Source organism: Diplodia seriata (assembly GCF_021436955.1).
Source record: "Diplodia seriata strain FDS-637 chromosome Unknown scaffold_7, whole genome shotgun sequence".
In the NCBI taxonomy this organism is placed as follows: Eukaryota; Fungi; Ascomycota; class Dothideomycetes; order Botryosphaeriales; family Botryosphaeriaceae; genus Diplodia; species Diplodia seriata.
Window position 1 is genome coordinate 759,984 of NW_027117314.1, and position 15,374 is coordinate 775,357.

The following is a 15,374-nucleotide window of genomic DNA, read 5'->3' on the forward strand; positions in this document are numbered from 1 at the left end:
GATAAATGCTGCTCTGGACCGCTGGTGAAAGTGCGTGCGGCGAAGTCCGAGCCCCGGGCCTTGGGCCTGGGTATGAGCGTGGGCATTGCGGCGAACCCTTCGTATCACTTGAAGGTGGGATAGTGAAATGAAACTTCCGAAGGTTGCTCACGTGGCACCCTCTCATTGTTGGACGCTCAGCTGGCGGTGGAGGTGCTTCACCATGGGTCATGGCTAGTCAGTGTCTATCATGGCAGCCGAGACTAAGCCACCGAGTCAGGAGGGCAATAAGCCCCCCGCTGTTGGTGATGGATTGGCCTGAAGGAGTCGTCAGCGTCCTGGGTCGGACGCAAAGGTCCATGCGTCCATGGCCGCGACAAATTCCGCTTGAAGATACCGGAGGGGCCAAGGGGCCCAGACCGAATCCTCGAGACACGGTTGCCGAATCCCGGCGCGGTGTGGTAGGCGAATGTCCGATGAGGGTCTTGAGGATGAGGGGGTCTCTCACGAGCACTTGTGAACACCGAAGTCCGGGACCTACTGGTGAAATCCCGGGAACTTTTAGGGACGCAACCGTTTCAAAGAAGCAAGATTGCGGCTGCAATTAGCTCGAGAAAACGGCTTCGCGCGTTGGTATGAAAAGAAGGCCAGACGCATAAGCGTTTGGCTCAAACAGACTAGGACAGCTTGCCAAGGCCGTTCAGCAAGGAACAAAGTTAGCTCCGCACCCTAAGCGAATCACCCATATCCTATTTGGGCTGCCAGGAACAGAGCCACCATCAGACCCAGGACTGCTGGAATACTTCAGACAGCCATCAATGGCGTATAGTCATCGACTAGGGAGTAATGGGGTCCTGATGTGTTCGGCTTATCGTCAGGATTGTAGAAGGCACGGGGCCCGGAAGGTGTGTTGGTTCTTCTCGCCGTGTCGCCGCAGCTGATTCCAGCTGGTCCATCCCTTCCTCATTAGGCTCCACCCACTCTTTCCTCACCAAGTATTGGCTCATGCCACTCTGACCGTCGGCATTCGTCTAATGCGACAACAAGGAAGGTCATGTGAGCCGAGCGTCATGAGGCCCCGCAATCCCTGTGTAGCAGACCGCTCGAGACCACGGGGTTGTTTTTTTCTCTCGCCGCAAGCCGCACGCACAGCACACGCAGCTGGTGGTTACACCAGCGTGGCGGGCTGGCGTGAGAGATCATCAGGGTCCAGAGCATTTACGGATTACTACAGCCTCAACACCTTTTTACTTCGGCTTGTTATGCTTGGCCCCGGCAAAGGCAAGCATCCAAAAAGGGTGAAACCATGGCCTTTGCGCGCGGCAGACAAACGACTCGACGGCCGGTGGGGGGGGGGCGGTCGCGGTATTGGACCAGGGCAGCAAAATGGCGATTGCTTGGCTGATTTTTTTTCTGCTTGGGGTCCGGAACGGGGGTGGGAAGGCGCCCTGTTCGGGCATGCAAAGTGCAGTGTGTGCTTGTTGCTGTGCCCGGTTGGCGTCACAGTCGTACAGTTCCGGCCGGGATTGTGGGGTGAGATCGGAGATCGTCGCTGAAGCAGTGACGTTATCCGAACACCTGTCGTCACAGGGCTTCATTGTTGACCCGCCCCGTGTCCGGCGTCTGCCCACTCACCGTGTCAGCCGTGATTGTTTCGTGCTTGGCCCTGTGCTGGCTGCTGCTCGGGCGCATTGCCGACCGCCGCTAACGCTTGCCCTGCGTCTGCCATGACGTAGGAGGGCAGATCGTTGGATGTGTGATCTTCGCCCTGGAGTGCTGAGGCGGTGAGAGACGAGTGCCTAGAACCTTGAGAAATAATGCTGGTGTTGTTGTCAAGCACCAGCTTCTGCTTTCTGCTTCGCTGTAGACTACTTGAATCATTTCACTCCACAATGGTCCAAGACATATCCGCTTCCGCGTTCGGATTTTCTCGACTTCCACTTGAGATTTAGGGGGTAGGAGCAGTAATAACAGGAGCCCGGATCTGATTTCTGCTGTGCATCTGAGCCTCCAACCTCCTTCACAAGCATCGCCGGTCCTCGAGCTGGCGCATCATGTCGCAACGGCGCCTACATTTGCTTCTGCCCGATCGTGGTGAACTGTCGCAACATCATCGCCGCCGTGCCGTCTAGCAACGTGGCTTTCGGGGCCATTTCCGACAAGAATCGTGGGACATACCAAAGAATCCTCGATTACGAGCACGACATTTCTTGCCGTCGGCAAATGTCCCGTCGATCCGCAAAAGGGGACATCGAAGATGGCCGACTTGCTGGGGATCTCATATCGAGAGATGGAAGTCCCTTCTGCGTCAGCGCGACGTCAACCCACGTAGTCCCCGACTTCGACTCCCCTCAGCTACGTGGGTCGCCATCAGACTTGTCTCTACTCCCTGTGTCGGTCGAGGACTTCTCGAAGCTTTCCAGCTGAATGAACTTGGCGATCTCTGAGGTCTGTGTCCCCCTCGGGGACCGCGCGTCTCCAAAGGATTCGAGGCTCAATAATAGCCATGACGCAATGCTGCTGCTCTAGACTTCCAAAGCCGTCAGTTAGCGTGGGCTTTGGCAGTAGTGCCGCTTCCTTGAGCACCAGGCGGCGTAGGAACCGTGCCGCAAGTGGTGTCATGCCCGTTGGGATGGGGTCTCCGCTTCCAGAGCTCAGCTGCTGATATTTGCGTCTAGCGTGCAGCAGTGTGATATCCCATACTGGCATGGTCCGGTGCAAATGACCGCCTGTGCGTTCTGATGGCCCACCAGCAATAGCGATGCAGGCAAGAAGTTTTGGAGTCCCTGATCGCTGCCACGGCCTAACTTTATCGCAGCAGTTGTTGACTTTCGCTACTCCAAATGGAATATTTTCGGAAGAAAGGCTCTTCATCGCCGCTAGGGTAACATGAAAGTGTAAGTGGATTTTGCACAGTTTCTGATAGGTGGCATCTTCTGATTATTCCGCCACCACCTACATGACCATTCGAACCACTATCCAAAAACAAAAACACCAGCTCGAGTGGCGGGACTTCTAATATACATTGGGGAAGGCATGGTGAGACTTGAGGGACTGACTGAAGGTGAAGGCATTTTAGCTGGAGCCATACATGTTTGCTCCATTGCATGGGAACTGATCAAAGAGGCACCCATGGCATATAACTGAAGACCGCATCAGACTCAAGGCGGACATCTCCCGTCGTCTGGTTCGACGCTTGCTCCAATGACTTTACCGCATCGTCGGCAAGCCTCCTTTGACTCTTCAAAGTCGCAAAGTGCGAGTACCCAAACCCGCTCGCGCCCTTCTTTCGCGATGCGTCCAACCGCATTCCCCTCGCATTCAACCTGAACTTGCACACATCGGAGAACATCCACCTCCCCTCGGCCTGGTTCTCCACCACCAGCCCCTCCAGCCCGTCCAGCACCTCGAAATACCTCCGCGCCCGCACCGCGATCGCATCCCTCACCGCCTCCACACCGATCAGCCCCGCGTCGCCGCCGCCGTCTGTGGCGCGGTACGCCCTCGCCGCGGCGTCGCCGTCGTCGCCGGCGCCGGCGGCGAACAGGGCCGGCATCACGACCTCCCTGTCGACGAAGATGCGCCGCGCCCACGCGCCCACGCCGAAGGCGGCGACGGTGCCCCTCTCCGCGCCCTCGTACCGGCCCCACACGCCCGAGAACTGCGCCAGGTCCAGGCAGCGCGCCAGCAGGATGCTCGCCTGCAGGCCCAGCGCCGCGCAGGGCGCGTGGACGAACTGCCAGAAGTAGTGGGCGAGGACCTCGCGCTCGTCGTCGCCGTCGTCCTTGTTGTCCTCGCAGGTAGTGGCAGTAGTAGTAGTAGTAGCAGCACCGCCGCCGTGCCCGCCGTGCCCGTGCAGCGCTTCCAGGCGTCTGGCGAGCGAGGCCAGGTGCAGGAAGTGCGCGCGGTCGGCGGCGGGCAGGGAGACGCTGCCGATGGGCCGCCTGCTGGGCCGCGATGGGCTGGACGGGATCACCGTGTAGTCCGTCACCATCATCCAGCGCAGGAAGCGGCGCACGCGGGCGACCTCGCCGGGGTCGGCGGCGGGGAGGGCCGAGGTGCGGTGGGCGAAGAGGTCGGCGGCGAGGGAGGACTGGAGCTGGCTGGTCGTCGTCGTCGTTGTTGTTGTTGCGGCGGCGTGGTAGTCCTTTGGCGTGGCAGTTGGGATCCGTGTTGGCGCTTTGCGGCGGCTGGCTGTCGGGGTGGTTGTGGCGGTGGTATCCAGCGCGACTTCGAACGCGTCGAAACCCCATGCGTCGTATTCTTCTTCGCTGTGCTCTTCGACTTCTGTATGCGTGTGGGCTGAGACGTCCTCTTCTTGCTCTCTTGCTGGCAGCGTGGACGGAGATGCTTCCATCCAGATGGACGTTGTCTCGGATGCCTCCATAAGCGCCGGTGAGTTACAAATAGCGGTAGCCCTCACGTGTTGCATAGGGTATGCGCTCGATATTGTGCGTTTATGGCGTCCTGCCAGTTCGTCGGCCCACTCGTTCTCCATCTCTGGGATAGGCCAGGTCTTGGTGGCTGGCATTTTTTGGTCTTCCGTGTATTACTTCAAAGTAAGAAATGGAAGCATGTCTGTGGGATTCTCTCGATATCATGGGCATTATTAAGATTTTACGGCTACCTCGCACTTTGGCCCGGAAATCCTTGTGGACCCTGGACCGCAGCTGCGCCTTGGTCTGAATCCGAGCAAGGAGAACGGAACATATACGTAATGACAATGATTACTGTGAACTCCGTCGATTTTTATCCGACAGCGCAATTCCTTTGGTGCATCTACGTCGTCCGGATGTTTAATTCAACCATCCAAATACTACTAAAGTAGCGTCTGCCGCGGGACATAGTGGACTCAAATGTTTTGTAGCATACCATGCGTCATCGATGAATTGCAACGACTTTTCATGATAGGAAGTCGCAAATACGTAAGAGACAACGATCCAATGTGCTGTCTTTTGGCTAGAGGGACTGGAGATCATGCTCGATGTTGGAGCCAATATGTCACGCCCTTGCTATATAGGGCGGGAACGATGTTGAAGATGCTGTTTGGCTGCCGAAACCCGCGAACTGTCCGCTTTCGCCAAAGGCCACTGTAAGAGAACTCGGAGTTCCTAGGTATGCGATGGAGTGCTAAGTGGTCGAAGAATGAGGAGCGGATGTTTAGGCGGCACATGGTTCTTTAGTCAAGATGCCGGGGACATGGCCTTTTACAAACTTTAAGCTACATTTATTACACTGGTTCACGTACTTTATAGAACATAGCGGTCTACGAAGTTCGGATTTTGATCTTGTAGTCCCAACGCCGCAGATCAGGCCAGGGAAAAACTACGGTTAAATGGGAGCTAAAATTTGAACGACTCAGCGACGAAGTAATAATAGTCGGTAGCCATTATAAGCACTTCGTCTACACTACTTTTAGTACCTTAACCATAATCTTAAAAACAATCAGTGCATCACCAAGATAGACTTGGTGTTGCACTATACGGACGCCTCTCTACGAACCCGTTCTCAGGCCCCCCGACACCATTCCTCCACCGAACCAAGGCTATACCAGCAAAAAGAAATGCCAAAAGAAGAAGATCTGGTCACTACGAGGGTCGAACTCGCGACCTTGGCGTTAACTTTTAACCCCCTGGGAGGGTTGCCAATATTAGCACCACGCTCTAACCAACTGAGCTAAGCGACCTTGAGGTCTGAAATGCAGATGAAACCCGGAAGTATCCTGCGCTGTTGAGATGGTTTGTTAATTTTTGAGTTTATATACTGTATTAACAGAGTTTCGTGAGACATTTGAATATTGTTGCAAATCGAAAGGGGTAGTAGTTGTGGCTGGTATCGGTAGACGTATGCATAGCGGTCTTTATGGTTCGACGAAGATGAGGAAAAGTACGAACGTTGCAAGAGCGAATGAATGTATACTTCTGTGTGGATTGGGAGCAGACGATAACAAGCAAGGTGGGGGAACGGGGGTGTGAATGCATCGTCCACGGTGTACATCCCAGGGAATGGAGAAAGAGTCCATCGCACTTGCTCGAGGACGCACATTAATGTGCACTTGGACAGCTAATCAAAGGCCTCACATCTGCGGAAGAGCGTTGCTATGTACTCTTTGCTAGTCTGCTGCGACTTCTCACAAAGTGTTTAATGCATACCTAATTCAACAACTCTTAATCCATTTGTTTCCGCATGCCTGCTAGAATGCTAATGCTACCGGGCCCGATGAATGGAAGAAAAAAAAAGAAAAAAGAAACCCAAATCCCAGAACCCGTGACTTCGTTCAAGTCATCTCGTCCTATCTTGTAATTAAACCAAGTAAGAAAAGTTTAACAAAGGAAAGGCATCAACATCATTACAAAGAATAGCCGTAGCCAGTGTCCAGCCGCTGTGAGAACACCCAAAACAACCAGAGAAAACCCCATGTTCCACCCAAGTTCCTATCCAAACCCATCCCGTCCATCATTCGTAATTCCATCCAGTGCCTAGCCTCAACAGCAAATAAAAACGCCGGTCACAAGCCCCTACCTCACTGTAAGGCAGAGCTAACCATGCTGGCTTCCTCCTCAGCCACGCGCCTGAAGTAGTCCGCACCCTCGATTGCCTCCAGCTGCGCAGTCGGGATATCGGATCCCAGAGCACTATCATTAGGCGTGCCCGGGCCGAAGATCTCCTTCGTAGCAGGAGGCTCCAAAGGCGGCAGAGCAATCTCTGCTTCCTTCAGCTCCGAAGGTGTCGGGGGCGCAGCGTCGATCTCGGTGGTCGGGGGCTCCACGTCCTTGGTACCAGCGTCGGAGACGACATCACTCTGCGGCTGCTCGTCGATCTCAGTTGGGATTTCGCTGGCAGTGGGAGTCTCGGTGGCGCCGGTGGGAGCTTCAGTGACAGTCGAAACCTCGCTTTCGGTAGGAGCTTCAGTGACAGTCGAAACCTCGCTAGCAGTCGGAGCCTCGGTTGTAGCTGAAACTTCGCTAGCTGTCGGGCCCTCACCAGCAGCGGGAGCCTCGCTGACGGAGCCGCTGGCGACCGAGCTGCCAGAAACGGACTCGGCGTAGCGCGGAATCTCAGTGGCCTCGCCCTCATCTTCCTCGGCGGCGGGGGCATCGCTGTACTGACTCTCACCATCCTCCTCATCCGAGATGTCTCCCTCATGAACAGTAGCCGTGCCGTTACCCATGGTGCCGATGCTGGTGCGGCGACCGGCCTGGCTGGCCGTGCCGGTCAGATAGGAACCAGTACCGTACGTGTACTCTGACCCAGCCTCCGAGCCCCTGTCGTCGTAGGTCGAGGCGAACTCGGCGTCGCTGCCGTGTCCGCTGACAATGCTGTGGTGACGCTCGGTGCCAGCGTCGCTCATGTCGTCAAGCTCTTCCTCCTCAGACTCCTCGCCCAAGATGTCGTTCTCCTTGTTGGCGTCAGAAACAGTGCGCTTAGAACCCCAGGAAGGCTTCTGGTAGCCATAGTTGGTCTTGACCGAGTGGCTGCGCTTGAGACCTGTGTTGGGGGCGCCGGCAAAACTCTGTGCGCCTGTCGGCGTGTTGCCACTGATCTGGCTGAGGGAGAGAATGCGGCGGGATTGCGGGTTCGCCTGAGCAGCAGCGTTGCGCTTGGCAGCCGCGCGAGCACCCAGAGCCATATTGACGCCCTTAGCCATAGCGCTGGGAGTCGCCATGGAGGAGGCGTCCGGAGAAGCGTTGCTGGGAGCACGGGAGACCCTGGGCGCCTTGACTCCCTTCTGCAGGAGCAGAGCACGGGAGTGGTCCATGATTCCGTTGAGGATACGGCGCTCCAAGGAGTCGGCCTTGTGCTCCATATTCTGGAGCTCCTCGCGACGGATGTTCAGAGCCATTTCAAGCGCAGACACGTCCGCATGCAGACGCATCTTCTGGTTCGTGAGCATTTCCTTTTCGTGGCGAAGCGTCTCCACCTGCTGGCGAAGCGTGTCTTTCTCGTCATTGAGGTTGAGGATGTCGTTCTCAATGTTTTCTTTCTGGACAAGGCGACGCTCGAGTAGGATAGCGGCCTCTTCCGCCTCCTTCTCCTTGTTCTCATGACCCTCGGTGATGAGCTTGGTCTGGAACTGGACAAACTCCGTGACCTCTGCTGCGGTGGCCACGACCTGCTGATGAATCTCATCAAGACGTTCGAGCTGAGCGGCAGACTTCTCGGCATCGGCGGCATGGCCCAACAGTTGGTCAAGCTTCTCCTTGACCGGAGAGTCGTCGTACTTCTCCGTCGGCTCCGGAGGGGGAGGAAGAAGGGCGGGTAGACCAGAAAAGAAGCTCTCCTTGAGCTCCTCAGCGCGGCTCCTTGCCTCTGCAGCCGCCGCTTCGACAGCTGCCTTGGACTCCTCTTGAGCGGCCTTTGCAGCCTCTTCCGTGGCCTTGGATTGCTCATAGTGTTGGGTGACAAGAGCAAGCACCTCCTGAAGGCTCATCATGAACTTTGGATGGTTCTCAGTGAGATCGTCCTGCATGACGGTGAGGGCGGTGATGGCCTTTGCAACCTCATCGCGGGTCATTTGATGCTCGACCTTGTTGTCCTCGTGCTTCTCATCCAACTTGGCTGTGGCGTCATCGATCTTGTCCAGCTTAGCCGTGGCATCGTCGATCTTAGTGAAGACAGTGGCCGAGTCACCAGTCAATTTGTCCGTAGTCTCAGTGAAGGCGGTGTTCATGCCGGTGATGGTGGTGCCGAGAGTATCCATCGTGACCTTGAGCTCCTCCGAGATGGTCTTGGTGCTGGTCATGAGTTCCTCTTGAGCAGTCGTCTTGTCGTCCATTTTCTGAGCTGACGCTTCAGCGAGCAAAAGCAGGTCGTCATACTTGGAAGTCATTTCGGTAAACTTTTCGTCAAGCTTCTCGACCAAGCCGGCGATGACAGCATCCTTGACAGCATCGTGCTTCTCGTGGGCAGCCGTGGCCTTCTCTTCCGAATCAGTCTTGAGCCCCTCAATGGACCCGTTCGTGCGCTCGAACTCGCGGTTGACCGTCTCCATCAGCTCTTTGACGTCAGCGGTGATGCTGAAATTGTTGCTGATAGTCTCTTCAAGGGTCTTGAGGGTCTCCTTGACTCCGTCGACACCTTCGCCGCCCTCCTGGAGCTTAGCCTTGATCTCTTCCTTGACAGCATCGAGGAACTCCTTGACTTCGCCAACTTTAGTCATGATGGCTTCGGCCTCGTTCTTACGGTCGTCGAAGGCCTTGGCAGTGACGCCAATGTCACTTTCGTAGCTTTCCTTCATCTTGTCGTGGCTGTCGCGGAAGTCGTGGATCAAGCCAACAACTTGCTCGATGTCGGCCTTCGAGGGAACAGCCTCCGGCTCCGGCAGTATCGCGAGCTTTTCTTTGATCTCGGTAATCAGGACCCCAAGGGCGTCGGTATCCTCCCTGGTGACCTTCTTGGCCTCTTCCTCCTCCGAAGGCTTGGCGTTCTTGAGCTCATCTAGTGCCGTCTTCAGATCCTGAACGAGCACCTCGACAACGGCAACATCACCCTTCGAAGCAACGTCCTCGCCGTCGATCTTCGCAGCCAGCTTGTCAATGGCCTCATTGGTGACCAAAACTGCAGCTTCAACAACATCCAAATGCTCCTTCTTAACCGCAGTCTCAGGGTCCGGCAGGACAATCTCGTCCAGCTGAGCCTTGGCATTCTGCAGGAGGGTTTCAATGGCGTCGGTATCCTCTTTCCTGGCCAAGCCTTCCACAATTTCCGAGTCCCTGCGCTTGTCCTCGGAGAGGACGGTGACTGCAGCCTGGACGTCCTTCAAGAGCTCCTCGACGTTGACCAAGTCCTCCTTGAGAGCAATACCAGCAAGGTCATCCTTCTGAGCGACGCTGTCCAAGTCTTCCTTCATAGCGACACCCGGCGCGGCCTCATTAGGAGGGGCAGGGGCAGGAATGTTCTGGATGTTGGAGTCCATTGCCTCAACCTTCATTTGCAGTTGAGTCATCAGAACCTCCAGCTCCTTCAAGTCGTCGCGCTTGAGGCCCATCTCTGTCTCGGCCTCAGCAGGGGCGTCACGGGAGAGAGCATTGTCAGGATCTTCAGCCAGCACGACCTCGTTACCGACAGCCGAAATGTCGTCCTCGACGGTGGCTTGCTTATCGCCCTTAAGCCTGGTGATCTCCGTACTGATGGTCAGAATGCCCTCCTTGAGAGTCTCAAGAATCTCGTAATTGACCGACATGTCAATAGCTGCACCAGCGCCAGTAGCAGTCTTGATGTCGGTCCGCAGGCTTTCGACGCCATCGTTGATCGCGTCTAGGATCTCTCCAGTAGCGGCCATTTGGCGCTCCGGGTTGTCAATCTTCTTGGAAAGATCAGAGCAAAGGTCGTCCAAACCCAGACGTACCGTCTCCAAGATCTCTTCCGTATCGGCGCGAGAAGCGACATTGCCAAGGAGGCTCTTGCGAAGATTCTCGAGCTGCTCACAAAGTGCTTGGAGAGCTTCTTCGCTAAGCCCGTGGCCGGCGTTCTGTGATTGCACCTCTTTGACGCCTTCCAGGCCAACACGAAGAGCCTCGAGGATCTCCTCTTTATCCTCCGGGGCACCGCCACTCTTGACCAGGCTGCCACCGATGGTCTCCTGAAGACGATCAAGCTCTTCCTTGATGGCCCCGAGGGTCTCCTTGGACGAGTCGCCTTGATCCAGCATCAACTGGTCCCTAAGTGCATCCATGTTCTCACGGACAGCATCGATAATGTCGTCTTTGCTGTCCGATGCACCAGACTTGACCAATGTTGTTGCCAGAATTTCACGGAGGTGCTCGAACTCTTCTTTCATTGTCTTGACAACCTCTTCGCTCGAATGAGTGGCTCCAGCTGCCTCATCTCTAGATTCCAGCTTCACGTGGAGGTTTTCAAGGCTGGCGTGGATAGTGTCGAGGACTTCGTCGCGGTGGGAGGCGCTTCCATGGATAACGGCCTCGCGGAGCTGATCGAACTCGACCTTCATGGCCTCTTCCATCTCTTCCTTGATAGTGTCCTCCTCGTCGCGCTTCTGCATGTACATCTTGAGGCCATCAAATCCCTCGTTCAAGGTGTGCAAAAGCTCGGTCTTGTCTCCGCTTGCAGTAGGTACGATCTGGCTCGTTAAGGTCTCATGAAGGTGCTCAAACTCGGACCGGATGTAGTCCAACATCTCAGAGCGGTTGATGGCCTGATCTCCCTGGGGACCAGCAGCCACATAACCCTGTACGTCGGAGCGAAGAGTATCCAATCCACCACGGAGGGAGTCGATGATTTCGTCTTTGCCGGTGACGTCCTGAGCGCGATCCACATAGGATTCAATCTCTGCACGAAGTGATTCCAAACCATCCTTGAGGGCGTCGAGGACTTGTTCAGTGTCGCGTCCGTTGGCAGAGGAGTATGCCTTGAACTCGGTCCGCATGTCCTCAACCAAGCCCTGTAGCCTGTTCATGACTTGCTCACCATAGCCACCGAGAGGTGTCTGAGTGTCCTGAAGGCCAGCCTTGATAGCCTCAAACAGGTCTTCGCGGGAGATTTCGAGCTCACGAGGAGCAGTGTCGAGACCTGCTTTGACAGCATCAAACAAGTCATCTCGGGAGATTTCAAGCTCGCGCGCAGCAGCTCCTCCATGGGTTTCAAACCCATCCCGAACGGCTTCCAGGATGATACCGCGTGTGAGTTCGGGATCCGGATGGTTGGAAGGTGCGGCGACCTGCATCGACGGCCTGATTTCATCGAGGCACTCACGCACAGCTGAAAGGACTTCCTCGCGGATCTCGTGGGTGTTGCTAGGAGGATTGGGGAATTCAACATGGGTCAAAGCTTCCATGACAGCGTCCATCATGTCGTCACGGCTGATCGACTCCGGGGCAGGGGCGGAAGAGCGGTACTGAGTGAGGCCTTCCCGCAGGCATTCGAGGATTTCGTCGCGCTCAAGACCGAATTGCTGGAGTTCAATTTCAGGCTTGTAGGCCTCGTAAGCCTCCTTGACGGCTTCGAGTATAGCGTCCTTGTCGAGTTGTTGACCGGGCGGCTGGGCAGCTTGGTTGATACCTTGCTCGGCGAGAGCGTGCTTGACGACAGCATACACCTCTTGGTTGTCGACTGAGGAGTCCATGGACGCGCCGGAACCTCGCCTTCTTGATCTCATGACAAAGTCCATGTGCTCCTTAAGTTCGGCCAGACCCTCCTGCACTATACGTGAGATGTCCTCCTTATCAGTGCCGTCCTCCAGGGCTAATGCACCGCTGCTGTTCGGTGTGATTTCATCAATCTTGCGGCCAAGCTCACGGCCCATACCAAGCACCTCACCCCTCAGATCTCTCACCAAAGCTTTCGTTTCCGAAGTGATGCCGCCCGATTCCTGCACGCTGTCCTTGATCTTTTTCAAAAGCTTCAGCATGTCGGCACTGACAAAGTCGGCCGCCTTTGGACTAGAGTAAGGCTTCGATGTGTTCGCGTCGTTGGCGAGGCCAAGAGCCGCGTTGATATCGCGAGTCGCCCTAGTCACCTGGCTCTCAGGGCTGGATGCGCGGTACCTCTCGGAAGGCACGTCCATGAGAGCGAGCGCGCGGCTCTCCGAGCCCTGCTTGATAAATTCCACCAACTCGCCGACCTTCTTGGAAGTCTCGTTGGATTCTTGATTCGACTTTTCGAAAAGGTTATTCAGCGTGTTGACCAGGCGCTCCTGACCCTCCTTGGTAACCATTTCCCGCACGATCTTCTCGAGCATCGCAACGCTTGCAGCTCCCTCGATGGAGTACGGATTGGGGCTTCCTAACCTCTCATCTAGAAAAGACGAGTTCATGCGGGGAAGACGGAATCCGTGTTTGTCCGATGTATCGGGGGTACCAGGCACACCACTCATACCACCGAAGCTGTTGGACCTCGTGTGCAATCCGGGAATGGGCGGAGGGGGGGCGAACATGGCAGAGCCGTTTATGTTGCCGACAAGCTCCTTCAGGCTCTTTCTGATGTCCTCGTCACGAGCATTTGTTGCCTCCTTCAAGCTGATAAGATCCGTGGCATTGTCCTTGCTGCGCCGGCTCAACTGTGCCATCTCGCGCTGCAAGCCCGAGGCTATGACGGCAATCTCCTTGATTTGGGAGGAGATAACATCCGCATCTTGCGGCCTCGCGCGAGGTGTGGCACCGTTACTAGCATCGTGCAAAGGGGATTCGAAGTCTCGGAGAGGCATTGACTGGAGCGCCATGTAGGTAGCCGAGGGCGGTGTGTTCTCACCCAGGATGGCCTTGTGATGCGACGACCTGTTTCCCGTTCGCAGAGGCGGGGTGTCTCGCATGAGCTCGCGTTGGGCAGGCGTAGGGGTCCTGGAAGGAGTCTTCTCCGGGGATGCAGGGGGAGAGCTCAAGGGCTCGGGGACGGCAGACGAAGCGCCGTGCCTGCTTCCAGGCCTCTCCGGCGACTTCTCCGGCGAGCGGTTCGGACTGAGTATGCTTCTGAAGTCGCGAAGATTTGCGTCTTGGAAAGACTGTATCCGCTTATGTGCAGCGCCCTTGATGAGTGACCTCTCCGGCATGGGGTTCGTGGTGTAGTTGGGCGCATTTTCACGGGCCTTCTCCTCAAGCGCCTTTGCAGCATTTGCAATGGTAGCAGAGGTGTTTGGGCGAGTGAGCAGGGGAGACCCGGGGTTCAGAGGCAGCGGAGGAGGCGCACGTTCCGGGTCTGAGCTGTCCCACCTAGAGAAACGGAAACGAGATGTCAGCGGCATTGTGTTCCTTCGCCAGGCATTGTAGCGCACTGGAGCATGTGCGGATCGCGTGGCGTAGATCGGGCAGAAACGTGGGACCGGGGACGGTCAAAACGAAAGGGTGGAGAGCAGGCTCACATGGGGATGTTGGACATGCGGCTGGAGTCGGACGAGAAGGAATGCTGGTGCCTGACAAGAGCGTCAGGCTCGACCGAGCTCTCTCGGCGACTGGACGGCATTGTCGTGTGCGGGTAGAAGGACGCAAAAGGGTATCTGAAAATCGAGGAATGCTAAAGGCGACAATTCGGTGGAATGCGCGGATCACAGAGAGCGCGACGCGGGGAGGCGGTCAGCGGCGCTGGGCGTGAGCGACGACGCGTTCTGGAGAGCCGGCTCAGCGCTCCAACGCAAGCGGGGTGGGGGATTGGAGCGGGAGGGCGTTGGCAATGCGGAGAGCGAGGTCGGGCTCGCGGTAGGGTGGAGGTAGGTTATGAAAGCAGGGAAGAGCATGCGGTGCATGGGTGGTTGCCGTGGTCGTAAACAGCAGGTAAACAGTGCACTGACCGGGAGATCAGGCGGCTGCGACGCACATCGCTCGCGAGTCCTCCACGTCACTGCCTGCCTGGGATCTGGGGCTGCCGCCGCCCGGCAGCACAAGCGACCGCGCGCCTTGGTTTGGGCACCGCTGCCTTGGCACCAGCCAATCGCAGCGCCCGCGCTCGGGCACCACAGCAACCGCCGCGCTTCCATTCTGCACTGACAGCCAGGACTTTCTGCTTGACGCGCCTCATCTGATGCGCGCAATAAATCGCGCGCGCGCCCCGTACCCAAGCACGCGTTGGATTCGCGCGAGCGGAGCCAGCGCAGCTCGCATCATCCAGTCCATTCAATCCATCGCGTGTTGCACGCCTATGATGCCGCTGCCTACGGGAGTCGTTGAATCTCATAGCGCCGAGCAGACACGACGTGCGCTTCCATGTCCCCTGCGCCATGCCTCTCCACGGCGCAGTCCTCCGCAGAAGCGCCCAGAAAACAGTACGAAAATAGCGACGACGCATAAGGCTGAATCGTTTCCGCGAACCTCCGACGCGTGTTGGGCAGCGCAGGCGACAGCAGTTCTTGCAAAGCTGCCGACAGCACGCGGACATGCGGGCACGCGGGCATTGGGTCCAGCGGAGCCGCATGGTGTGCTTTTCTCCAGATCCTTCCTGGATCACCCGCGTTGTTGTCTCAATGCTCTGCTGTGTGGTCGACCGCTACTTAACATACCTCGCCGTTGTTCTGCCATCCGCACACCGCCGGTGGCCATCACAATCTCTGAATGCCTAGCACGTCTTGTGACGGCGCCGCTGACGATTGGTAGTGCTGCCCAGAAAGGAGGCGCAGCAATGAAGCGGGCGAAGATGGATTTCACGAGATAGCGGTAAAATCGCAGGAGACGACGGAACCGTCGAAGACACTAGATTACCTCGCGGCGTGCCTTTGTTAAGGGGAGATAAAGTGACGGGCCCGCCATCCGGACTGCGTGAATGAGCAAACAAGCCTGCCGCAGCTCGCATTCCGGCATGTCCTGCATCGAAGTCCTCGCTGTGCTGAGGACCGTCTTCTGCCGTTGCTGCATCCCGCGCAGAGGCCGCCGCAGAAGAGTCAACAGACACAAGGCGAGCAGGGCCCACGAGCGCGCGCGTTCATTGGACAGCGACGGGTCAGCATATCTCGG

General features: G+C 56.8%; 2 protein-coding genes and 1 non-coding gene across 3 annotated transcripts; all 3 read right to left on the reverse strand.

Annotated features, from left to right (window-relative positions):
* Positions 1-3,097: 3,097 nt before the first annotated feature.
* Positions 3,098-4,411, reverse strand: SLS55_007000 (uncharacterized protein; the record flags this gene model as incomplete). The annotated part of the gene is made up of 2 exons (XM_066778427.1): positions 3,098-4,360; positions 4,403-4,411. The coding sequence occupies 2 exons, from the start codon at positions 4,409-4,411 to the stop codon at positions 3,098-3,100; spliced, it is 1,272 nt and encodes a 423-aa protein (XP_066630864.1).
* A 1,150-nt stretch (positions 4,412-5,561) lies between these two features.
* Positions 5,562-5,665, reverse strand: SLS55_007001. Its single transcript has one exon. It is a non-coding gene; the product is annotated as a tRNA-Ile (tRNA).
* Positions 5,666-6,502: 837 nt separating this feature from the next.
* On the reverse strand, positions 6,503-13,893 carry SLS55_007002 (uncharacterized protein; the record flags this gene model as incomplete). The annotated part of the gene is made up of 2 exons (XM_066778428.1): positions 6,503-13,643; positions 13,793-13,893. 2 exons carry the CDS (start codon positions 13,891-13,893, stop codon positions 6,503-6,505), a joined length of 7,242 nt encoding a protein of 2,413 aa, XP_066630865.1.
* Positions 13,894-15,374: the final 1,481 nt, after the last annotated feature.